The 25,703-nt window shown below is 42.1% G+C and overlaps 1 protein-coding gene across 1 annotated transcript; it reads right to left on the reverse strand.

The window, feature by feature from the left end:
- Positions 1-2,164: 2,164 nt before the first annotated feature.
- Positions 2,165-24,279, reverse strand: sh3bp5lb (SH3-binding domain protein 5-like, b). Its single transcript, XM_084918488.1, has 6 exons — positions 23,863-24,279; positions 23,583-23,645; positions 15,094-15,222; positions 9,725-9,886; positions 8,976-9,149; positions 2,165-7,995 (listed from the first exon to the last, which is right to left on the reverse strand). The coding sequence occupies exons 1-6, from the start codon at positions 24,076-24,078 to the stop codon at positions 7,381-7,383; spliced, it is 1,359 nt and encodes a 452-aa protein (XP_084774614.1). The 5' UTR covers positions 24,079-24,279; the 3' UTR covers positions 2,165-7,380.
- Between the last annotated feature and the right edge of the window lie 1,424 nt (positions 24,280-25,703).

Here is a 25,703-nt window from a genome sequence, read left to right on the forward strand (position 1 = left end):
AACCAGGCTAATGGAGTATGAGAGAGACCAATAGAAGCTAATCTGCTAAGAAGAATGGGGTGAGAGATGGTGTCAAAGGCTGCACTCAGATCAAGGAGAATAAGGATGGAGAGGAGACCAGAATCAGCTGCCATAAGAAGATCGTTTGTTATTTTTATAAGAGCAGTTTCGGTGCTATGCAGAGGACAGAAGCCAGACTGGAACTGTTTGTAAAGGTTATTATCAGTTAGGTGTAGATGGACTTGTGAAGCAACTATTTTTTCAAGAATTTTTGAGAGGAATGGTAGATTGGACGGAAATTATTAAAGTTGGTGGGATCTAGACCTGTTTTTTTCAGGATTGGGGTAATAGCGGCAACTTTGAAGGAAGCAGGAACAGTTCCAGTGGTGAGTGAAGAGTGAATAATAGCAGATATGAGGGGAAGGAGAGGGGGTAAACAGGCTTTGACAAGGACAGTGGGGATAGGATCAAGCTGGCAGGTAGAAGGCTTTGATTTGTGGATGAGATCAGCAATATCAGTTAAAGACGGAAGTTGAAAAACAGAGAGGAAGTGAGAAGGGGGTGGAGTTAAGACAGAGGAGCTACATTGAGCATTAGGGTCCAAGTCTAAGTGTATTTTATGAATTTTTTCAGTGAAGAATAGCATTAGAGCATCACAGAAGTTAGATGAATAGAGATGAGCGGGCAGAGAATCAGGTGGCCTGTTAAAGGAGTTGAATAATGAGAATAGGGTCTTGGTGGAGTTCTCACTTGAACAGACAATGGTAGAATAGGCAGATTTGGTTTGACTGATACATTCCTGATAAAACAACATGGTTATTAAACATATCCTTATGAATAGTAAGGCCAGTTTTCTTATAAAGACGTTCAAGCCGTCGGCCTTTAGCTTTCAATAGTCGGAGTTCAGGTGTGTACCAGGGTGCAGAGCGAGAAAAGAGTACAGTTCTGGTTTTTTGTGGAGCAAGAGAATTCAAAATACTACTGAGGCTATGATTATAATAAAATACTAGATCCTCTTGAATAGCCAAATTGTTAAGAGACAAGCAGCTAGAGAGAGCAGAAGAAAGGATATCAAGATTTATATTCTTGATATTCTGGAAAGAAATAATACGGGGATTGTTAATTACAGAGAAAGTCATGTGAACATTAAAGGAGAGAAGTAGATGATCCGAAATTAGCAGCTCGTCAGCTGTGCAGATGGAGGGGGTAAGTCCAGAACAACAGACTAGGTCCAAAGTATGGCCCTTAGTGTGGGTAGGGAAGTTTATGTATTGTTTAAGGCTGAAGCTATCAAAGCAGGATAAAAGGTCCTTGGTAAGAGGATGGTCACAGTTATCCACGTGGACGTTGAAGTCACCCAGCAATATTATATTAGGGGAAACAGTAGCTAGGTTGGTCAGCAGATCAGCAAAGTCACTGATAAAAACAGAATTAAATTTTGGGGGGCGGTAGATGACAGCTATGACAGTTGGAGTAGGTCCTGAAAGTTGACAAACAGATTCAAAGGAGCTGTACATAGGGACAGACAGCGGCAAGACTTTCCAGTTCTCGCGATAAATTACCGCGAGGCCACCACCACGGCCGGACTCACGAGGTTGGCAGGTGTAAACAAACCCCGGGGGGGTGGAGTCGTTGAGTTGCGAAAAGTCACTGGGCTGTTGCCATGTCTCAGTCAAGCAGAAAAAGTCAAACTTACGGTCTGTTAGGAGATCCTGGATGAGATGTCCTTTGTTCGTAAGCGAACGGATATTAAGCAGGCCGAAGTTGACAGAAGTACTGTCGGACTGGATGAGAGTGTTGGCCGACCTAGGCAGGTTAGCCAAAACATTGTGGTCAACAGACCTGCCGGGGTTCCGTTGAGAGCGACCAGAGGTGGACCAGAAGGACTGAATTGGCTTGGAATTATCCCGATGGAAATACCGATGGGAGCCCCGATGTACGTACTTTCGACGAGGGAGGAAGGCAATGTCCGTGTGGAGATGAAGAGCAGCCAATGCTTTCTAACAAACGACTGAGGCCTTCACAGAGCAGGTGTATTTATAATGAGACCAAATTACACACAGGTAACCTCTATTATCTAATTAGGTGACTTCTGAAGCAATTGATTGCACTGGATTTTATTTAGGGTATCAGAGCACAGAGGGCTGAATAGAAATGCAAGCCACACTTTTCAGATTTTTATTTGCTTACAATTTTTGAAAACTATGTATCATTTTTATACCACGTCACAATTATGCGCTACTTTGTGTTGGTCTATCACAGAAAATCTCAATAAAAAACATTTACGTTTCTGGTTGTAAGGTGACAAAATCTGTAAAAGTTCAAGGAGTATAAATACTTTTTCAAGGCACTGTAAATTAGTGGCACACTATTTCTTCTTCAGATTACAAGTTATCTGCTTTAAGGTTTGTGTTTAACAGTTTGTTGTTAAAGCATTTAACAAAAAAAAATCATAAACAGCAAAATGCAACAGCATGGAGAGAGCTAAATGCTGAAATAAAATGTCAGCATATTGTACCTCTAAAATATCCAACCATCTCAGCTGAAGCTCCATGAATATAACATTTACCAGTGTGTAATAATCAAGACGTTTTGGACCCTTTACTTTGGAGGAAAATTGCATTCTCGGTATTGTATGTCAAAGGCTTAAATACTTTTTTTTTTAAGTATCTTAAGATAATGTTAAAGCATCTGCATGTCATGGTCCCCTTATATCCTATGTGGTTCAGATCCCATTTCTTTTCTGTGCATCTGTGCAATGCTTTGTGCAATGTTTTGTCGACAGGCTGTACAGCTCTACGCACTCTACCCTGGAGGGGCCTGATTGGGAGGAATGGCCTGCCAGATCTAAACCCGTGTGGTGTTATGTTACTTGTGTGCAAACCACCGTTTTTCCATAAGGAAAATAATGTTCGAACATAAGGGTGTCCATAAGTGCAGGTGGCACCAGGACACTCTAGGCCGCAGATCCATGATTGATTTTGTAATCGCATCATGAGATCTGCAGCTGTATGTTCTGGACACAAGTTGAGATGAAAGTTGAGACTTCAGGAATTTATAGAGATTTACATACACGTTAAAAGGAGAAACACACTCACAAACTGACTGATTTAGTAGTTACTAGGTGGCTACTGTTAGGATTGAAAATGTTTGATTTCTCTTACTAAAATAAGCGGTTATAATCATTTTCATACATTTACTGCAAATGTGCTCATATGAGTTAACACTCAGTCTTTTGAAGGTCAGAAGCTTCATTCGGCATGACTGTCCGGACTGATATATTGTAGGAAATGACTTAAGAGTGCAGACGGATAATCGCAAACACGCTTACACACACGAATAATGATTAGAATAAGTCTCTGGGTCACAGAGTTCTGAACATGATATTCTAAACCAAATTTGAATCACAAGAAGAACAATGGATGATAACATTAGATTATCAAGGCTATGCAGAGAAGTGTTTTCCTTTTCTGTCTCTTACAGAGGATGGAGCAGATACCAGACGAAGTCACAGAGAGACGAGGATGCTTCTCACCAAGACTGCTGTTGGAGTCAAATTGTTAAATGTTGTCATTGTGTTACTTAAATTTGTAAGGCTTAGTTCAAACAGCATGATCAAAGACATTCCTTTGTTTCTGTTGACCTCTCCAGCCTGTTGGACGGTGGGGGAGGCTATAGTGTTTTATTATAGGGACATCTATGTGAGGGTTCTGTTTTCTTGTTTAATAAGCTTCCTGCCTTTATGACCCTTTTGTGGGCAGGTCACACAAAGCACCCCCAAACACAAACACACACATTCTCGCACATGCATACACACACATACACACATAGTGCCTTATGTTTTAGAACCATAGGGGGGTTTTACAATGGGAGGTGCTTGTGTGTACTGTAACTGTTTTCAATAAAAGGCGGCAAGCGAAGGCCTAAGTCTGGGTCATTCTGCGGTTGGATTCAGAGTGCTTTTCTGAGACACCGACCAGGGCCTCCCTTGCGCAATTACAATCAATTGATCGCTGATTGTCTTGCTTCCTTGTCGTTAACGGGAATAAGTTTCTAAACCAGCGGGGTCTGTGGAAGCGCAGACCCAACAACTGCCACGTCCCTGCAGGAGGAAGATAGCTGTTATAATCTATGTTTTTGTTTCACTATATAATGTTGTGCAGCCCGCTTGAGGGTCATCCTTTTTGTGAAACATGCTGCTGGTTCACATAGACATCCACAGCGCTGTGTAAACTTGTAATTTCAACTGCCAAAGCAAATTAAATCTATTTAAAAAGACAGACCTTTCTCCTGAGATTCCTTCCAAAAAATTCTGAACACAAGACTAGCATGTGCTAGCAGAATAAGTATACAGCTGTGTTTGAGGGAAGGAAAATAGTTCTACACAGAAGTAACACCCATGTTGGAAAAAGCCCAAGGCTTGTTGGTGTTCAAACAGCTCTGCAAAACCTCCAACTTCACAAAAATAACATTTATGAGAAATCTCATTCAAGGCAGATGCAGCAGCTCACCATCTGTTTAATTTAAGGGAAGCGAAGATTGGCTGACTATTCGACTGTTGGATACTAGCAGAGATGTGGCACAAAAGCACTCCTGCACTCCTGTTAACAAATTCTTTTAAAAACAAAAATTTATATATGGTAAAGAGAAATGTCTGAATAATTTCAGATTTCTATGTGGGCAAATATGCAAAATTTGACACTTAGATCTCCCAAAAAGCCCAGGCTTAGTTGACTTTGTGTGAATCTCACTTGGAAGCATACATTGTTTGTTTTTAAGAGATAAAATTTTCAGATATTTCATGGCTATACGCTGGATACACAGATGGAGTCAAGATACAGTATATCTGAAAAACAAAGAATCTAGAGTTGAGAGTCTAGATTATGGTATGAGTATGGTAAGATGGGAGAGGCATGAAAGAGCCTTATTCAGGTGAGGCAGACAATCTGGTGGCAACTGGGTGCTGGAGCTGGTCCTTAAAATGGCTGCTGAAGAGGCTGATGAGCAACAGGTGAGCTAGCTGAAAAGCAGGAACTCAAGACTTCACCCATAGGTAGCTCCACAACCTGTCCGACCTGAACTGGACTCAGAGTATGAAAGCAAAAACAAACCAGTGCAAGACTATGACAGTTTTGTTTGAGTTTTCTACAGGCAAGCCCAGGGTTGGGATGTGGGGTCAATGTAGGCTAGCCCATGTGGGGCACAAAGTAAGTGCCCCAGTGTGGTTTTCTGCCCAGTGTGGGCCCACATGTTTACTGACATGTTATTTATAATAAGGAAACAGCATACAGGAAAATGTGGCTATTGTGGAAAAGACAAAAACACAGAATATCTTTTATCATGCTCTCAGAAATACGAAGCTGTAGTTTGAAGTGAATGATTCAAACCTTGAGTAAAATAGAAGTTAAGCAGGATCTTACTGATATACCGGAAATAAACTCAAGAAGCAAAGATGTCAGACCATATTCCATTTTCTAATTGGACTTGACATGATCTGAGATGTTTTGGGGTTTGTTTGTTTTTTGGAAAGGGGGGGCTGGATCTTTGTTGCACATTGTGCTGCTAGCTAAACTGCATGCACATGTGTGTGCTAATAATTGAGGAGCTGATAGAAATGTTGCATTTGAAAATACACATTATTTCCTTTATGCTCGCTTATCTCCTGTAGAGCTAGCTAGATGCTGAAGTACGGTAACAGTTTAGGCTCCTTCATCTCTTTTTATGCGATATCCCCAGGTGATTAACACATATACACTACTGCCTTTTCTGTTTAGGCTCAAATTGGTTTGATGTTTGAAGGCCTGCAGTGACGTGAAATTATAACTCCCGTCAAATGTTTTGAAAATGCAATGAATAGAAAGTACAGATATTTGTTTAAAAATGCAGCGAGTAGAAGTAAAAAGTTGTCAGAAAAATACTCGAGTTAAATACAGATACCTGAAAAATGTTCTTAAGTACAGTAACAAAGTATTTGTACTTCCCACCTCTGGCAGTTGCTGAACTCAAGGACAGAATGAAGCTTATTATCTTTTTCGAAATTAGACGTTTATTTTAGCAGCACTGGGTTAGGGTTAGGATACGGGATTGGTTAATGTACAATTCACAAAGTTCACGGCACAGATGGAGGATGTATTCCATGTACAATAGTGGAAAATGTTCCACTCTATGAAATTATGCTATAATATATTTTATAAATATTTTGATGGAAAGCTGAGCCTAACTGCACCCTACAGTGTGCCTCTTTACCCTGAAACCACTGCTTGCTTCAGTGTGGTTGATGTTGCTCTTATTTTGGCAGCACTTCAAAAACAGAAGTGAAAGATTCCCGTTGAGTCTCGTGAGAAGATACAAATCTGTAAACTCAAATATGTAGCACTGCCTGCTATGGTGACCATTGTGAATAAGGGAGTAGCTGAAATCAGTTTTAAGATCGATTACATACGTCCATACAAATGCCATATCCGAGCATGTGGCGCAAAAAAGACCCACAGTTTACAGACTTATTTTATCTTCCACAGACAATGCAGTTTTGTGTCCACATTCTTTCTTCAGAATTGAGGATTATCACAGTTTTCCAGATGGAGGTTGGTGTCCAACCCAAGTGTGACTGCTCATGTTTCTTGTCACACTCTGCATGTTCCCACATCAGGAAAGTTTGCAGAGTGAATTCACTCTTATTGCTCCTAAAGACCATACTCACTTGCAGAAGCAGGCACAGCAACTGGTGGACACCACAGGCAAGTTGTTATGATTATTTCCTGGTCTGCTTGGAGTGCACGTGGAAGATGCATGTACAGCTTTTTCCCCTTGCAGCATAATCATTGTAGAGTGGTCAAAGTGGAGGGTACATATGCGTATGTCTTTACAAAGCCTTGCATTCATCCTCTGATGGCACAAATTTATGTTACCCAGACCCAAAGGCACCCTTGCAAACTTGTAAATGCAGAAAGTATAACAGGTGCTTCAGACCATCCTTAAAGCAAATACAAGCTGATAGCATGCTAACACAGGGAATGCCAAAACCAGGTGCACAAATGAAACACAAGTATGTGTTTAAACTGTTGTTAAAAGCCTTTTTGTACTTTACAATGACTTTTTTTCCTCAGCTGTTGAGCAACAGATTGGATCAGACTCAGTGCGCTGTGCAGGGCTGCTCCACTGGATTAATGTTGTCACACAAAGATTCATTAGTGTGCAGCTGATGTACCTGTTAATCCACCCACCTATTCCTAACTTTGTCAATCACTGTCAGCGCCTTCTTGTCAGCTTGTTTGGCACCTTTCAGTCAGAGATATTTCAGATTCTCTCAAGTTCTTCTATGATCCCTCAGCCTAATCACCACGATCATCACCATCACAACGTTCCTCCTCCTGCTTGATATCATAGACTAACACTTCTGTGGTGCTGCTTAACAAAACTCTCCTGTTTCTCTTTATTAACAGCTCCTTTCTCCTGGTGAACAAGCTCCTGCTGAGGCCCTTCAGTCACCATCTCCCTGCTGACTGGCTTGTTATTAGACTTGCTGTAGTGGTCCCACTCTTCACCCAGCACACTCCCAGCATCACTCAGGTCGCCCAAATGCTCCACCGAGTCACACTTTTCCAGGTCGGAGGCGATGGTTTGAAGGCTGATAACCGACATGCAGTCTGAGCCGACCTGCTCTGCCTCCAGTTGCTCCCTCTGGCCCCAGCCACTCTCTCGGTGCCGCTCTACCCACAGTCTGGTTTTCTCACCATCTGCCCAATCGCTCTCAATAGTGTCGACTCCCACACAGCTACTGTCATGACTTCCAGCGGCAGTTCTGACCTCAGCTTCAGCACCTACAGGGGAGCTCCGACCCCCACAGATGGCAGGATGCCCCCTGCTAGCTCTGGTCCGCCCCCTCTGTGCATGGATCTGCTCACTGATCTGCTCCAGGTTCCGCAGGGCCACGGAGTAACGCATTTTTACTTTTGCCACTTGCTCCTCTAGCTGTACGACTTTAGCCTTATGCTCCTGCAAAAAAGGTTACAGCAAGTTAGGAAGGCTCACGCTGACACATTTAAACATCTCTACACTCCAATTAATTACACCTTGGTTAAAACAATGAATATTACATAAATGCAGCTTCTTATACCATGAATGCAAGCCTTATCATTAGTTAGTAATTTTATTGTCCAGCATAAAGAAATTCACTCTTCACTTTTGTCAGTGATATTTTACACAGTAATTAATTTTGTGAGCGCCTGGGTGCAGTGGACCAAACAGAAAAGACGTCGTTATACGAATTTACTACTTTGAGGGTTTTACACCTAAACAGGTACACAATGTTTGATCTTTTGTATTTGAGGTAGAACTGGCTTAAGATGTGAAAAGTATAGCACACACGGTAAATCAAGTGGTTCTTATATAGCGCTTTTCTACTTTGAGCACTCAAATGCTTTACACAACTTGTACATTCACCCATTTGCACAAGCACTTTTTCCCACGCTGTTTCTAAGTGCTTCCTATCTAATGTTCACACACATTCATACTCCGATGGACGCGTCAGAGAGCAACATGGGGTTAGTATGCCTCACACAGACAACTTTTACAGACAATACATAAATAACTGCAAACTGCATTCTGATACTGTTGTGGGCACTATCTTGATTTTAAAAAGTTCTGATTTTTAACTGCAAGGACTGGGGGTGAGGAACCGCTAACTCTTCTAATGAAATTTGTTTTTCTTAAATTTTCAATATGTACGGCAACCACGTTCAGATAAAGGATTTGCTGCTTCTACAACAGCGAGTATTATCTGTTTGTGTTTAACTGAAAAGGGAAATTTGCAATGCAAAATCATGCAATGCATTCTCAGCGACTGACACAGAGCTTTTTGGAGTAACTGGAATAACATTTCTTGTCTGCCTTGATAAAGTGTTTTACAGCTGACAGGCCAATTCATGACTAATGAATAACTCAAAAGATATTTTTAAATTAATGATGGTACATACCTCCAAAATGTGATTGAACTGAGCCTTGAGTTCAAAGTAAGGCTTGGACTTGAGAATGACTTTCTTCAGGGCTTTCTGGAGAGTCTGGACTCGAGCTTCAGCATCCTGGCACAGTTGGGTGACTCGCTGGTGCTCTCGCTCACTGCGAAGGCGCTCCTCCTCCGCCTCATTCACCTGACAGGACAAAAACCATGACTAAGAGTAGGAACGCTGGATGGACACTTAGATCACACTTTAACTTCTGCCCAGATCCCAGGTTGGCACTGATATAAGCAGACATGCTTCATTTTCAGTTGTCACAGTTATAAAAGATTTGACTAATAACATTAAAATGGTTTGTATTTAAATATTCAGCCACCATTAAATTAAAACTTTAGTCAGAAAAAGTTGGGATGTAAATGTGGAAGCCTTTATTTAATCGGAAATGAGACAAAACACAGATATATTTGTAACCATTACTATTAATGATTGTGTATTTGTTTGTTATAAAGAAGAACAGACAAACAACCACCTGAACTTTTTCATATAAGTGGAAATAGTGATGCAGCCACAGTCTCAGCTCCCTGAACTGTTGTAGCTGTTGTGGTCTGTAGTAATGTAGTAAGGTTTCTAGTCCCTTGGGAAGGTTCCTGTATTGGAGATTTATTTTTGGTGACCTTTTGTTCAGAAAGAATTATCTATAGCGCACTGATTTTAATTGTATAAGCAGCACAACAACACTACCATCAGCAAGAGGCAGAAGTGTGTACCTTGGCGGTGGCATGGTTAAGCATCTCCTGCCAGGTTGGGTCCATGGTGTTCTTGTCAGCCAAAAGGCCTTGCTCTGCCACATACACCATCTCTCTGGCAGCAGTGTGCATGGACACAGCCCTCTCATATCTCAGAGCTGCCTTCTGGGTCTCCTGTTGGGCCTAAAGGAATAGATAGCAGCTATTAAAACACAGAAAAGAGATGCATGTTCGAACATACATGCATAGAGATAGTCTTTTCAGCATTAGAGCTATGATTTAATTTTTTTCCATATTATTAACTTAGAGACTCTGGTTACATAAATTGATATAATTTCATTAATGTAGACAGATACCACAACAGTTTAAATAGCTTTACTCCGTAGGGTTAAAAAAATATTCTCAAATAACTTATTTTTTCTATTATGTACTCTCTGCCTACCTTGCTGCACATATTTTGGCAACATCCATAATGATCCTTTTTTTATTTCTGTTTTTGAAAACTAAAAAGTAAAAGTTAAAAAAAGTAACAATTGAAAACTCAAAAGTACAGTGCAGGGTCCACAGTGTGCAGTAAAATGCAACTCTGCGCTCAGTGACCCCGCTCTGTAACTCTGTGTTGTGGTTTCCACTCTGCAACTTGATGTGGAGCGCTGGACATGAATCTAACTTCCATCCATAGATTCCCAGTAGACGCGCAGAGCTCCACAGCTCGGAATCCAAATTAACGCTGAAAAAGACACAGTCAGCATCATCTTCCCTATTTGTAGCTACCACTGTAAACAAAGTTTCTTCTGTTTTAGTGGACTTTGGGGTGAAAAGAGAAATCTTTACTTTAAAACATGTCACAGAACCACTGAGAGCTCAATCTGACAATTAACTTCAAATAACAGATTTCTGGTTGAAATGAAACTTCCAAATATTCCTCAGGCCTAAGATCTAATTTTTATCATGTGGGAAAAGCTGATTATTTTCTTAGTGTGAGATTTGATTACAATATGATTACAGTGGTCCCTCGCTATAACGCGGTTCACCTTTCGCGGCCTCGCTCTTTCGTGGATTCTTCGTGTGCAATTTCTCTCTCTCTCTCTTTTTTTTTTTACAGCGCATTGTGTTCTGCATCCTGATTGGCTGTAGACCATTGTCAATAAATCTCATGCCGTGTCTCCTGTACAGTACAGGATGCGTTCAGCTTGTCAAATTTACATAAATCTTCCATTGCTAGCTGTGTGACTCTGAAGTGCTGCACTGTATGTTTGTAAGTTTTCTCCCCAACAAACACAACAATGTCGACGAGACGTCGTCACCTGCGGGTGCCTTTGGTCTCATTCTTTGATACTGAACTTATTCTTCTACGAAGATTTGAACTTTGAGAGAGTTTAAACAAAAGAATGAAAAGTGTGAAAATCTTCATGCCTGTCTGAGAAAAGTGTATAAAGTGTGTATTGAGGGGTTTTACAGCCTTAAAACATCTATAATAATTGTAAAAAATAAAGTTGGCTACCTCACGGGTTATTTTTAGAACTCCCGCGATAGACGAGGGACCACTGTACCACAAAACTGGATTTCTTGATTTCAGCCACTTCCTCCATGTGTCGATGGTAAATCCAATGTAGGGGCCTGGTCTGTGATACTTCCTCACCATCTGTCTTCAGCTGCACAAGGAACTCTGGAGCAGCTCATCTCTGGGGCCATTTTCCTGTTTTATTTATAGATGTTCTGAGTTTAATGCTGAATTGTGTCTCTGACACTCACTAATCCTCGTCCTCCATAGCTCACAGATCTCAGGATGCTGGACTTCAGTGGAGACCTCAGTGAGTCGTTCTTGGTACCCGTCCTCACTGTGGAATCTGTCTCCTCCTGTGTGTATTTTTCCCAGCTGGGTATCTGATTACTTTTAAGCAGAGGTGGCAAAAGTACAGACTTCTTTTCTTAAGTACAAGTACAGATGCCTGTGTTGAAAAATACTCCAATAAAAGTACTGAAGCAACTTTTTTACTCAGGTAAAACTGAGAAAGAACAGGCTCTGAAATGTACTCAAAGTAAGTAAGTAAAAAGTAGCCTGTTGAAAACTGGTTTTACACAAAGGTACCTGAACCTTGAGCTACATTAATATGATAATAAAATAATATTAGTACACGAGAATACAAATTTTTGAATAGAAATTCTAAAGTACTGAGTTTTAATCTGCCGTAGGACACATGCGGTGAAGGATCATTTGAAAAAACGTTGTGTTGCCTACACTGTAGAGGGTGACTTCACCTCCTGAGCTAAACAGTAAAATTAGCACAGTCAGGGGTTACAGTGGGCAGGTGGGGGAACCCTAACATCTGTGTCGTGTCTCAGCATGGGGACAAAAATCACAACTCAAAATCATTTCTAATGAGCTTCAGCAGATTTAGTGCACAGGATTGTGGATGTACACAACGATGTAAGCAGATCTTTTACAGCTATCTTCACTGATTTCCATTTCCTACACTGACATTATGCTGTACAATGTCTTTATATTAGACTGGATACAGTTGGTATAACGTCAGAATTCAGTGAGTTAATCCAACCATCATCATCTTAATTGTAAATCAGTCTGCTACACTTGATGTAAAACCAAGACTGACCACTGACACTGTGCACCACTCCAGCTTTACAATAACTTCACTGCAGTGTGACAAGCTAACGTCTTTAACCCATACAGAGTACAGAGTATTTTCATGCAACATTTGATTAACACAAAGTTAGTATAACCTGGTTTGTTTTGAAGTAATGTCCAATATGAGATTAAAAATACATGTACGTTTAAAATTTGCAAATCAGATTTCCAGGCTTTACTGAGCTGGCCTGCCTTTAAATCGAACCTCTCTGCGTCCCCTCCTGTCTTTTCTTACATCTTTCTCCATCTCAAAGTTCTCACACTCTTTTCTCTCCTTGGAAATACAGCAGCTATCAACACACTGCGCACAAACAGTTTGTATGTTTGCTGATGTTTGTTGAACTGACCAAAACATTGAGTCTGAAATTACCTGACACTTCAGAGACATCACTCCTTTCATGCTTCCTCCTCTTCCATAGCACTAGCTACATTCTACTGTAAATGATACACCTGAACCAAAAGGAGTAAAAAGTACAGGTATTTGTTTAAAAAAGGGAGTAAAAGTAAAAAGTTTCAGAAAAAAAACTGTACTCAGGTACAGGATTCTACTTGAGTACAGTAACAAAGTATTTGTGCTTTGTTTGTCACATGCATTGATGACTTGCATCATATTCCTACCGATCTGCTTTGTCTCAGCTCATGTCTTATGCAGATATTTGGCTGTTACTGACATTCATGCATCTTTTTCACGATGGCCTGTGCAACACACAGGTACCTGCAGCTGTTCTGCTTTATGGGAATGCTGCCCCTTTAGAACTCAACCAGTCAGTTTTAGACATCCAGTCCAAATGACTTTCCCATGTCCTTGCTGTAGATCCTGGTGAGGTGGATCAGTGAGTTCATTCGTGGCATACAGCCTGATGTCATCCATTTACAGGAGGTGGCTGATGGTCACTCAACTTCAAACAGCTGGCTTAGAGGTTTAAAGTCTATACAGAACAGCAGTGAGGACAGTGCATCACCTTGTTGTCTTCTAAGGTCTCCCTAAGTTCCTGATGAATGTTATTGTCATGTGTTAGCCTTGTAAGGTGTGCCAAGTCCCTGACAGTGGCTTTTTCAATGATGGAGACAGTCCATGGTCTGTCGCCATCATTTCTGTTCACCTAGCACTGCCATCTGTTGCTGTCACTGTGACAGCTTTTTTTTTAACCAAACTTACAGCTGATCATCTGGGTTTGCATACAAAAGAGCAGTACAGTGGTGTGTGCCTCACAGCAAGAAGGTCGGAATCCACCATCTCCCTGTGGCCTTTCTGTGTGGAGTTCGCATGGGTTTTCTCTGTGTACTCCGGCTTCCTCCCACAGGCCAGAGACATGCAATTAGGGTAGTTAGGTTGGTTGATAATTCTTAATTACCCATAGGTGTGAATGTCTGTGTCTCTGTGTTAGCCCTGCAACAGCCTGATAACCTGTCAGGCTGTACCCTGCCTCTTGCTCGTGGCCCCCCATGACCCTGATAAGGATAAGTGGAAGAGAGTGGAGTGTAAGATTTAAGCTGTCAGACTCTGTTGAAGAGGTCCACACTTCAGCATGTCTTCTGAGCAACCAAATAAAACAGATGTGCTCGTGTTACTGTTGTTAATTCTGCGTATAAAAATGGATATTTCATTCGTCAAATACAGCCAAACACACCATCCACTGATGGCCACATTCCACACCATGAAATTCACAATGAAATAAACTGTTATACTCTCTATTAAGATTTAGAAGGCTCAACCTTCCCATTCCCTGTCACATACATACTAATCAAGAATCACCATTTACAGGACTTCATGTGACTTCATGTGATATATTCTGCCACAGTCGTTTGTTCTTGTGTTAAGCTGTAGAAAGCCCATTACACTGCATATAGCTGTAGATGGAAGGAAGGTCCTTCTCACACATTGCCTTGTCTCAGATAGCTATGCCTTCAGCCATGACTGGGACTGAAACTGACACAACTTGGGACCTCCATGGCCCTTCACCACACTGACATGCTGCTGGGTACCTCACCTAAGAACATCAGCTGCTAATTGCCAACATACAATAGCTAAAGATATGACACCAGTAAAAGGAGGTGAGCTTCTCTAGCAGTCGAAAATGTTTCATACACTGACGCACAATTATCTCTTTGAAGAAATAAAGCACTGCATCGAACTCTAGCTGCCTCCAGGGCACAGCTGCATTTTCCCCAACCTGTTCCTACAGCCTGTTTTTCAACTGGGACCTGGACTGGCAGTGTCCTTCACCATCCTGTGGGTAGGTCGTTGTAGCTCTTCTTGACTGAGCCCAGCCCCATGGCCTAAAGCCTAACCAGCCCAACCACCTCTTGAACTCCAAGCCTCAGCAACCCTGTCCCAGATTGGGTAACCTGTACCCACCTTTTGAATATCTTGCCCAGCTCAGGTGGTAGAGCAGGTAAGCTACTAAACCGGAAGGTTGGCGGTTCAATCCCAGGCTCCACCGGTCTGCATGCCAAATATCCTTGGGAGAGATACTAACCCCATGCTGCTCTCTGATGCATTCATCGGAGTGTAAATGTGTATGAATGTTAGACAGTAGGCACTAAACAGTTTAGAAAAAGTGCTTGTGTGATTGGGTGAATGAATTAGTTGTATAAAGCGCTTTGAGTGCTCAGATAGAGTAGAAAAGCGCTATATAAGAACCAGTCCATTTACCATACTTTGTGCTTAGCAGCTCTAATAAACTGCTAACTGATTGCATATATCTCACTCTGTTGACTTGTGAGCAGTAGAAACACATACCTCTTTGGCAAGTCTGCGAGCTTCATAATAAGGCCTTGCTTTGTCAATGCACGCACCGAGCTGGGAGCCCTGGGCATTGAGCTTCCTGGCAGAATCAGTCAGGATCCTCCTGTAGCTCGACCTGGCGTCCTGAGGGAGCACACGCATAAGATTGCACATTACATTACACACCGTGAGTCTTGACACGACTCACTGTGGCATCTGAGGCTGTGACAGGAAGACAGGAGTCAAGTGTACAAACACTTTAAGTAGGTTAAGCAGGCACCAGAGAAGGGAAAAAGGGGTTTATTGTTATATTCGTGACCTACATTCTAAGTTCTGTGATTGACATTCAATATATCGCTTAAACAAACACCACTTTACTAAAAACTTCACCTCAGTTTAGAAACATAACATAGCAGCTAGCATACACATAACACCTCACAGATAATGGTCAGAGATGCACTTGCTTTTGAACCGTGAGCATTTTAAATGTACTTCTGCTATGCTCATAGATTTTCTTTGGATAGGTTACTGGAATATTTCAGCATCTGCACTCACAGAATTCAGATTAAGACACTGTGGAAGCAAAAAAGAAATATGTGGTCTGAAAGGTTCTGTAGTAGAGCTTTTCCTACCTTACAATAAGAGAATTTCTAGTTTCTTATGAAAAAACAAGATCCAGCAGTAATCATAGCAGGCTTCATTTTAGCACTTCTTTAAATGTTTCTAATTAGTGTTTAATCAAGCAGTGATCACAGCTTCATAAATGGAACGCAGCTGGAGATTAAAATTATGCCTACGGGACAAAAAACGTACAAAATTACTTGGCAAGGGAAAACGAGGGAGGCAAAACAGTTTCAAATGAATGTTACAATTGCTATGGTGTGCAAAGGGTGTGTGGAGTTTCAGCCACTCAACCATGCAAGACTTCTGTCCCCCGATCTTTAATCTTTTCTTCACCCTTGCAACAACCATCTAAGTAAATGTGACAAATATGCAAAATATGAGACAAATGGAAGAGCCATAAGTGGCCAGTGATATGCTATTCCTGTTGTTGTGGTGTACTGCGATGCCTCAGTAGTCAGCTGAGTTATATAAGGGCTTTGACAGGAAGCTGTCTCGAGACGGTCAACCACCTGCTTCTGGCTGGTCAGCACTGTTCTCAGATCTTAAGGCAGTGCTGTTAGAGGGTCAGTCTCATTACTACTGATCTGTGAACTTAGGAAACGAGTTTATGTAAGCTGTCACACTGCACATTCAATGATCTGTTTTTACACTGTGCATGATTTACAGCTACACAAAGATTTCTATCAAGAGTCGGGACACTTAATTTTACCTTCTTGTGTTTTTAAGGTCAAAGGCTATTTTGCTAGTTACTTTTGCAACACTTTGTTTATTCACTCATTTAAATAAGCGCAAACTGTGTGGGCAGTTTGATTTCTCTGTATGTGTAATAATGCTACTGTGTTCTCACATGTCATGCCTTTCAGGGTCCTCTATTGTCTGTGTTAAACTGTGTGACTGTTCTGCCCTTTTGCAAATTTCAAACAATTAAAACATTGCTTAAACAATGCATCACCTGTTGCTTAGGGTTGGCTAACCTCAGGAGGCAGCGGCACTGTTTTTTAAACTGGGAGTCCTGAAATGGCATTCGTGGTGCAGTTTTGGCACTGTGTTTAAGCAGATTCAAAGTCACCACTGAATCATTGCAAAAGCCCTGCATGGATCTACAGATTGATATTAATTTCTTCGACACTCTGAGAGCAATTTGAGCACTTTGAAAAATCTGCAGTGAGTGTGTGCTCGTCATAGAAAGATCAACTACAGGATACCAAGAGGCACAAAGTGTTTGCAGATAAAGACAGAGCACAAAGTCACTTGGCTGCTTAGACCACAGACTGGCTGCACAGCAATCATGAAAAGCTTAGAAACTTATTGAACATAAAATCTTGGGTTGTGAACACTGTTCATAAACCTGCTAATGCAATACTACCCATGTGATTGACAGCAGAACTGACATAACCCAGTTTGATGCTTTCTTCACAGCAAATAAGACAAGTCTCATTTTGATGAAACACGGTGTTCAAATAATGCTTTTAAAGATGGCAAGAATTTAAAATGAACTACGGCTACGTCCACACGTACCCGGGTATTTTTGAAAACGCAGATTTTTCTGCGTTTGCACCTTTCGTCCACACGTAAACGCCGTTTTTGGTCACTGAAAACTGGGATTTCTAAAAACTCCGGCCAGGGTGGAGATTTTTGAAAACTCCGTTTTTGCATTTACGTGTGGACGAGAAAAACGGAGAAAACGCAGAAAACGCAGCGTCACAGGTGTGCGCCTTTTTTGACGTCACACTGTGCGCCACGTTGTTTCGGTGAAATGAATTTCTACAATACTGTTACTGTTACTTGTTCTCTCTGCAGTGTTTAAATGCTTACATACACACACAGTTACTGTCCCCCCACACATACGACTTGGTTCTGCTGCTATGCGCCATCTTTGTTTACTATTTCCCACCGAGGCTTCTAGACTTCTGATTGGCCAACATTTCTACACGGTTAGGAATATATCGCTACCTGTTGCTTTGGCATGTTCCTAGCAGCGTTTTCCTTCATTTCTGCGTTTACGTGTGGACGGGATTATCTTTTAAAACGAAAGCGGAAAATCTCTGTTTTCAAAAATACCCGTGTACGTGTGGACGTAGCCTAAGTAGAATGCAAAAACAGCAGTGCACTCTCACTGATGGCGTCCAATCTGACTTGCTGTGACAGAGTCTGCAAAAAAAAGAAAGCCTGAGAGAAAAGTCTTTACAACCCTAACACACACCGTCACACAAACGCACACACTAGGGCTGGGTATCGTAACTGACTTCTAGAATCAATTCGATTCGATCCACAATTCGATCGACTCCATTTGAATCAGGGAAACTTTGCCTCAGACAGTCAGAAATATTATTATTCTGATCACTTATCAGTACATATCCATATTTTTATATCTATAAAAAGAAAGCTGACACTTGTGAGACTTTATCAAAGGTGTGAGCATCACAGCAGAGGCCTTTGTGTCAAAGTAACTGAGGATAAAACACAGAAAAACATGAAGGTGATTTTCGTGTCCTGTCTTCTTATAGCAGATAACCTTAATAATACTCTGCAGTAGAACAAAAACAGAAGAAAACCATGAATCAACATTTGAACATTACCTGATGCTGCTGAAGTGACGCAGAGCAAAGTTACAGAGGTTTTATTAGAGACACAGCTGAGAGTTTTGCAATTTTGCATCATTTTAAAAACAGAACAGCAGAAATGAGGCTTTCTTGTCGGAAGTTAAATTTAAAAAGAAAAAAACAGCAGCCGACAGCGCTGTGCATAACAGTAGACTTGTGCATAATAAGCACGCGAATAATGCAGAAAACAGAGATTTGAGATGGGAAACTGCTCTTGAAGTACACAGAGAGAGAGAGAGAGAGCTGTGCATGAAGTGTGATTTTATCGTGCTGGACGCAAAACAGCAAAAGTCAGAAGGAATTCATGACGATGTTTATGTGAAACGAAACGTGAAGCGTAGTTTGGATCTTCTTTTGCTGCTGGTTCAGTCAACTTTGTTTGGAGAGAGACAAAACTGCAGCTTCAGAATCTGTGAGCTGTCGGCTTTCGGCCCCGATGGCGTGTCCATGTACGTGCCGTCGTGAGAAAGCCGACAGCTCACTGATTCTGATGCGTCAGCCTGTCCGCGCTTTGTGTTTGCGTCTTTGTGCAGAATCTGTGTACTGCTCTCATTTACTGTTTTAACTGTTTGCTGGTTGTCAAAATTTTGTGAAGTTTAACCCGAGATTCTGGCATTTCTGGCAAAATGAATTTATATTTAAAAATCAATTCAGGGTTTTAATGAATTGATATCACATTATTCAAGCTAGAATCGGAAAATCGATAATCAAAACCCACCCCTAGCACACACACTGAATTATAAAATGACTTTTTTCTAGTTCTAGTTTGGCTGACCTAGGCTACTTGTAACTTCTTTTCATATCCAGAAAGAAAGAAAGAGGTGTCCAGAAGAGAAAAAGAGGGTAAAAGAGGGATGGTAATGCTGACAGTCGTGGGGTCACAGCCGTGTTTTGGAACCATTCACCGGTGAGCTGGCACAGTGTAGGGGCTTGCTGCTACAATGCTTGTTAGCTTTCGGTCGCTTGTCGCCCTCCTTCCCTCCTGTGGTTAGCTTACTGGGGGGAACAGCGCTGGCGTGGACTGAAGTCTTTTTTACGTTCCGACCCAAATGATGTTTTTTAGAATGAGTTGAAGAGGACTTTCACTCACCCCATGTCTGAGCAAACTTCCACAAGGAAATTATTAAATCTCCGCCAAGGTAACGCAGCAGAATTTGTGGTCGAGTTCCGGACTGTGGCAGCCAAACCAGGTTGGCCCAAATAAATGTCTCAGCTGTTTTTCTTCAAGCTTTGAATGACCGGATGATTGATCAGTTAATGTCTGGTGACAAACCGTGGTGTCCTTCTCTCTCAGAATTTACAATCTTTTAAAAGAGAGTAAGTAAAATGTATTTATATAGCACTTTTTAAGACAGAAATCTGTTACAAAGTGCTTTACAGGGGATAAAAAAAAACATACCAGAGGGAAGCCAAAAAAAATTACACGACCCCTAGAGCATCCGCCAAGGCCAGCTTTGAGCCCATGGTAATATATTCTCCTTCGCTCAGCTCCTAATTCCTTGCCCTCTCCTTCAGAGCCCCAGCCTGAACACATTCAGATCAGGCATTGTAGGCTTGAGAGGCTAACCAGTGTGCAAGTATTTTTAATATGGTCACTCGGGACACTTTCTCACTTCCTGTCCTGTGCAGCCAAAAGAGCCTGCCCACCTGTAGTTTTGGGCGTACATGTTGGATTTGGAGGAGACAATCCGAAAAGGCCTGCAAATTGACCACTGATCTTGGCTCAGGTCCCCCTGGCCACCGCTATGTCCCCACAGCTGTTTGTTCTGCTGTGATTTACTTGGCTCAGACCGCCCACCTCGCCTGCCTGTACATCTAAGCTGTTTTTCTTCAAGCTTTGAATTCCACCTCGGGGTGAGCAGAACCATATCTCTCCTCAGACGCCGTTTCTGGAGGGACATGTTGGAGAAGGACATCAGGCAGTACGTTGCAACATGTGCCACCTATGCCTGAAGCAAACGTAGCACTCGACGAGCGTCAGCCAAAAATCTCAATAAAGGGATGGACAAGGCCAGTAATATCCTGGGGATGGAGTTGGACTCTAAGACGGTGATGTTACCTCCCACCCACTCCATGGCGTGCTGGGTAGTCACAGGAGCACATCAGCATCAGCAGCATCAGTGAGACATAACCCTTAAAGACGGAGGAAATCAATTCTTGCTCCAGAGAGTATTAGGCCCCATATTAGACAACATCTGGGTCCTTTCTCATCCACGGTAAAATTAATTTTAATTTTAATTTGAAAATGATCAAATTAATTTTTGATCATTTTCTGTTTTTTGATGCTCATATCAAGTCTGTGACCCGCTCCTGTTTTTTTCATTTAAGAAATATTGTTAAACTCAGGACTATTGTCTCCAGAGGTGAAATGGAGATGCTTGTTCGTGCCTCCATCTCCTCCTGATTAGATTATTGTAATGTTTTCTTCTCCTGTCTGTCAAAGTTTTCTTTAAATCACCTTCAAGTGGTCCAAACTGCTGCACCAAGGCTTTTAACCCACAGTCATAAATTCTCTCGTATCAGTCCATTGTTAAAGTTCTTGCACTGGCTTCCGGCTGAGTGCAGCGGAAGCCATATACATTTAATTTGTATAATATACTAGGTTATTTCTAATTGTGCTATTTGTATACATTACATTTATTTTGTTTGTTTTTTTCACTTTTTAATACATGTTATTGCTTAATTCAGTTACTTTTCTTACTGTTTTGGAGCAACTGTGACCACATCATTTCCGCAGGCATTAATAAAGTATTCTGATTCTCACTCAGGTAACCAGAAAACTGGCTGCTCGTTACATAGGTCCATACGAGATGGACTCAGTGATCAGCTGTCAGACTCAGGCTGCTCCCGATGCTATGCAGTCAACCCACTTTTCGCGTCTCACATATCAAGCCGGTGCAGTCCAGCACATTGCGCTCTCTGTGTTTCCAGTTTGCACACTTGGATCATCATTGGCTAAGCTCTACTTCCTCTGATGCTGGTCATCCTCACTCACTCTCTGCTTGCCTGCAACTTACCTGTCAGTTGCTGCTGCCCTTACCTTTTGGCCTCCTGGAGTACTATGGATCTCACCTGCCTGGCCTCCTATTCGCTACCACGTACCTCCACTCTGGAAAAGGAGCAGACAGGTCGGACATCCTATTCCACTCATTGCATCACTCAGCCACTCACCCTGAGAACCACCCTGCCCTCTTTCCTTGCTTCGTCCTGCAAACCAGTAAGCCAACCTTCTTTACTCACCTTCACGCTCTGTGAATAACACATCTCTCTCTCTGTTGCAGTAGCTCTCGCTCACTTTGACCTTAGTGATCCCTGTGTTAAATAAAGTTTTTAAAAAATGAAACGTCAACTTTCAGGTCCAACCAGTACACAGCAGCTGCTCGGCCTTGACTGACAGACAGACTGACTGACAGACAATGCTCAAAGAGCAGTGGAGGAAAACAGAAGACAGTCACAATAGAGGCAGCAGCAGGTGTGTGTTTGTGTGAGGACAGTCAGAATATGCCCCAGTGAAAGCAAAAACAGATCTGATTTGGGTTTTTATATTTTCCATTTATCATTAGCCATTTCAAGCAGTATTATAATTGTTACGCTGTTCTGACTTTTTATCTTTAAGCGAGGCATAGTGCACTCTTCATAATGAAGCGTGTACAGTACATGCCCTCTATTTCCTTACACAAATTTGAATACATAAAACTGGATATTTACTTTTAATCTACACAGATGTAGAAAAAAATGACTACATATAATATATAATAATGACTACATAACAAAGGTTGGGGGACCAGCGGTCTGTAACACCGTAGTTCAGACCTGGTTAATACATGCTGAGGTGGGTGGTTGGTGATGGGTTTAGCTGTGGGCACGGTCAAAAACCAAACCTCGGGCCAGCACTGGCTTACCGGCCAGTCAAAAGCAGCAGGCTGCTGCCATTACTATGGGAGCAGCATACCACTGGCCACTTTTGGATCTCAGTATTCCTGAAGATCCAACATCCTGGAGTGGGTGTCCTGGCCAAGGGAACCAAAATGTTCCCCACTTCAAGAAACACAGTAAAGCCAGCCCTCACTATATACTAGGCATTACAGTAACAGAAACTGAGACCAAAGTCCTCTAAAAGCGATCTTCAGTGCCTGTATGAATTGGTGTGAATATGACATGTTGCATAAAGCACTTTGAGTGCTTGAGTAGGTTAGAAAAGCACTATAACCAGTCCATTCACCACATATTGTGTGTGTGCAGGAGACCAGATGGAATGGAAGCAAGGACAAGAGATTAAACGGCTCTCTTATGGTGGATATAGATAGGGTTAGTCTGGAAGAAGCGCATGAAAACAGTGCTGTGGATATGAAGATAGTGTCAGACAGCATCATGAGTGTGAAGCTGGACATCAAAGGGGTGATGGTGAATGTTTTCAGTGCGTATGCCCAACAGGTTGGATTTCAGTTAGAAGAGAAAGGAATTTGGAAGTGAGATGGATGAATGAGTGGAGTGTGTCTTCAAGACTGAGAGATTTGTGATTGAAGCAGACTTGAGTGGACTGGTAGATGAAGGTAACACAACTGATGAGGAGGTGTTGGACTGGAGAGTAATGCAGAAGGACAGATGGCAGTGGATTTTGCCAAAAGGATGGAAATAATGGCTGCGGTGAACACATGATTCAAGAAGAGGGGGGAACACGGGATGATCTATAAGGAGGAGGCTACTACACGTTGGACTACATCCTATGGAGAAGGTGCAATCTGAAAGAGAAGATTGCTAGATGGAGAATGTACCTAGGAAGCATCAGATGTTAGTCTGCAGGATGACTTTGGTCATCAAGAAGTGGAAGCGAGTGAAGGCAGAGGCAAGGAATAAATGGTGGAAGCTGAGGAAAAATGAACGTTGCAGAGATTTCAGGGAAGAGTTAACAGATGACTGGGTAAGTACAGAATGAAGAAAAAGAGAGAGAAACAGACGGGGGAACATTAGTGAGTAAAAGCCTAATGAAATGTTTTCCTTGTGCTTCACAGTGTTAATATATGGAAACCTGTTTCCACAGACTGAGTGACTCTTTGAGCACGGATACTGCTGATTTAAAGTCAAATGTATTCTTCATATTTATTATTATTTCATGACATATTATATCTTTAGTGTTGGGTAATGTTGAAATTACATTCACCTTAAGATCGCTTTTACTTTGCAATGGGGTCTCGGGTTTTGTTACCCTAATGTATGAACAAAACGCAAAACTACGTGGGGGCTGGGGTGTCCGCAGGTTTACTGTGACCTCCTCACATCCAGCTGCAGCTCCAGCTTGTTGATCTCTTCGCTAGCTTGGTTGAGGTGCTCCAGCTCCTCCTGGAAACACACGGGAAAGACGACGTGTTTTAAAAGCAGAATACAACCAGACAGCTGGAAATATTGTTAGACAGGGGATGGGCTTGACCCAGGCGTCGGTCTGCGTCAGGAGCAGATCGTTGCCATGTACGGTCGGCGTTTATCGTAGTTTTGTTTGGCTCGGGAAATATGACGCATTTGCTAATGCGGGGAGGGAAACGGTTCTTTAGCAACATACCTGAATTCTTGGGTCCAATTCCTCCTCGTATTCCTCTCCGTTTTTAATCTGGCTGTTAGACTCTCCATCATTCCCACAGTCCGCTCCCACTTGCTTTCTCATCGTGGTTCTGCCGTCTCCGCCTTTCGCCTCTTCTCCCGGCGTCTCCTCCCGCAGACCGGCCGGGTTGGGGCTTCCTGCACGCTTCAGAGTTTCACGCGAGGTCCCAGGCTCCATGGGCGGCCCAATCGTTCGGCTGCTGTGATATTTATTTAACCTCCCGGTACAATAATGTGTCAGCGTTTAGGGCAGTGGAAGGTCGCCCCGCGTGTACTCATACTTTGAGTACGAGTATGTGTACAAACTAGTGATGGGATTTCCGGATCTTTTTAGAGAACCAGCTCTTTCGGCTCGACTCACTAAAAAGAACCGGCTCTTTCGGCTCCGACCCGGCTCTTCAGGTTGTTTTGTAGCTTTAATTAATTTGTTATTAACAACAATATAAAATTATGCACAAAATGAATTACTAATGTAAAAAAAAGTGGTTTTATTTATATATGTTTATATATAAATATATGCGGTGGCCCCAAGAGACAAAGCACGTACAAACTACAAAACACATTTCTAGCATGAACTGAACTTCCAAAACAGCTACCTAGATCACTTAAATTACACAATTGAAAGCATATATGTATTGTTTGTGTACTTATACACATGCACTCATATATATTCAAATAATTTAAAAAAAATGTTCATTTACCTGTTACTACCACACACCAAATCCAGTCGCTGGTACTTGCTGGCTTGTGTAGCCACTAGGTAACAAAAGCTCAACACTGCGCCCTAGCATCCTGGAGCACTTCTGTTGTCTTTTGTGCGTGTTTTGGAGTTTTTTTACGTGCTTCTGAGTTTTTACGTGTTTTGAAGTTTGTACGTGCTTTGTCTCTAGGGGCCACCGTAAATATACTTTTATTTATTCACGCCACATAAAATGTAATAAATAAATCATATGAGATGAGAGATGAGATGAGATAGCCTTTATTTGTCAGTTGCAGGTCTTTTGCCCACAACCGAGATGACAGACCTTGCCGACCGTACATACAATACACAAACATCGCATTGGGGAGACAGGTCAGGCTAGGTAGCGAGGAAAAAAAACATCGAAATGTGTAACACAGAAGGATAATACAGGAATGCACAGATATCAACACACCATAGCACAATAAACACAGACAGCAACATGGGAAAGAGGTCCAGTGTGTACATCTGATCTGGGACCGCTGCAATCTTTCGACTGCGCCTCCAACTGACCCGATGTCCACATCAGAGGGGAGGTAAGCGTTGGAGGTGGCGTTGGATCCAGGGTAGGGAGGGTGATGCGTCGGTGAGTGCTTATCAGTATCAGTATATGTATGTGTGTGCGTATCCATAGTTCAGCTGAGACAGTGTCCTTCGCCCTGCCAGGCTAAGTAAACAGTCTTCCAGCCAACCCAGGTGGCCTTGCATGGAATGGGAAGGAACAGACTAAACACAGTCGTTATCAGGGAGTTTTGTTCAGCTCCGGCCTTGCAGCTGGCGCCAAAGGGGTATCCACATGAAGTGATGGTATTTTTTACTTTAGTGCGAGCAGCTCATATGAATTTCAAAGCAGTTCTACAGTCCAACACTGGTCTCTCAATCTCCCGTTGGAGAGCCGCGAGCTTCGCCATACTTGCGTTCTGTGATGTTGTCATTTCTTGTGCTCAAGGAGCCAATTTCTGAGAACTCACGGCAGTGTGCCTCCCCGAGATGTCATCCAATTTGTACAAAAACCAACTATTCACATTTCAACTTTTAACTATTTAAATTTTCAGCTTTTTCCT

The sequence above is a fragment of the Perissodus microlepis genome, chromosome 22, assembly GCF_051167445.1.
Source record: "Perissodus microlepis isolate ML-2025 ecotype Zambia chromosome 22, ASM5116744v1, whole genome shotgun sequence".
In the NCBI taxonomy this organism is placed as follows: Eukaryota; Metazoa; Chordata; class Actinopteri; order Cichliformes; family Cichlidae; genus Perissodus; species Perissodus microlepis.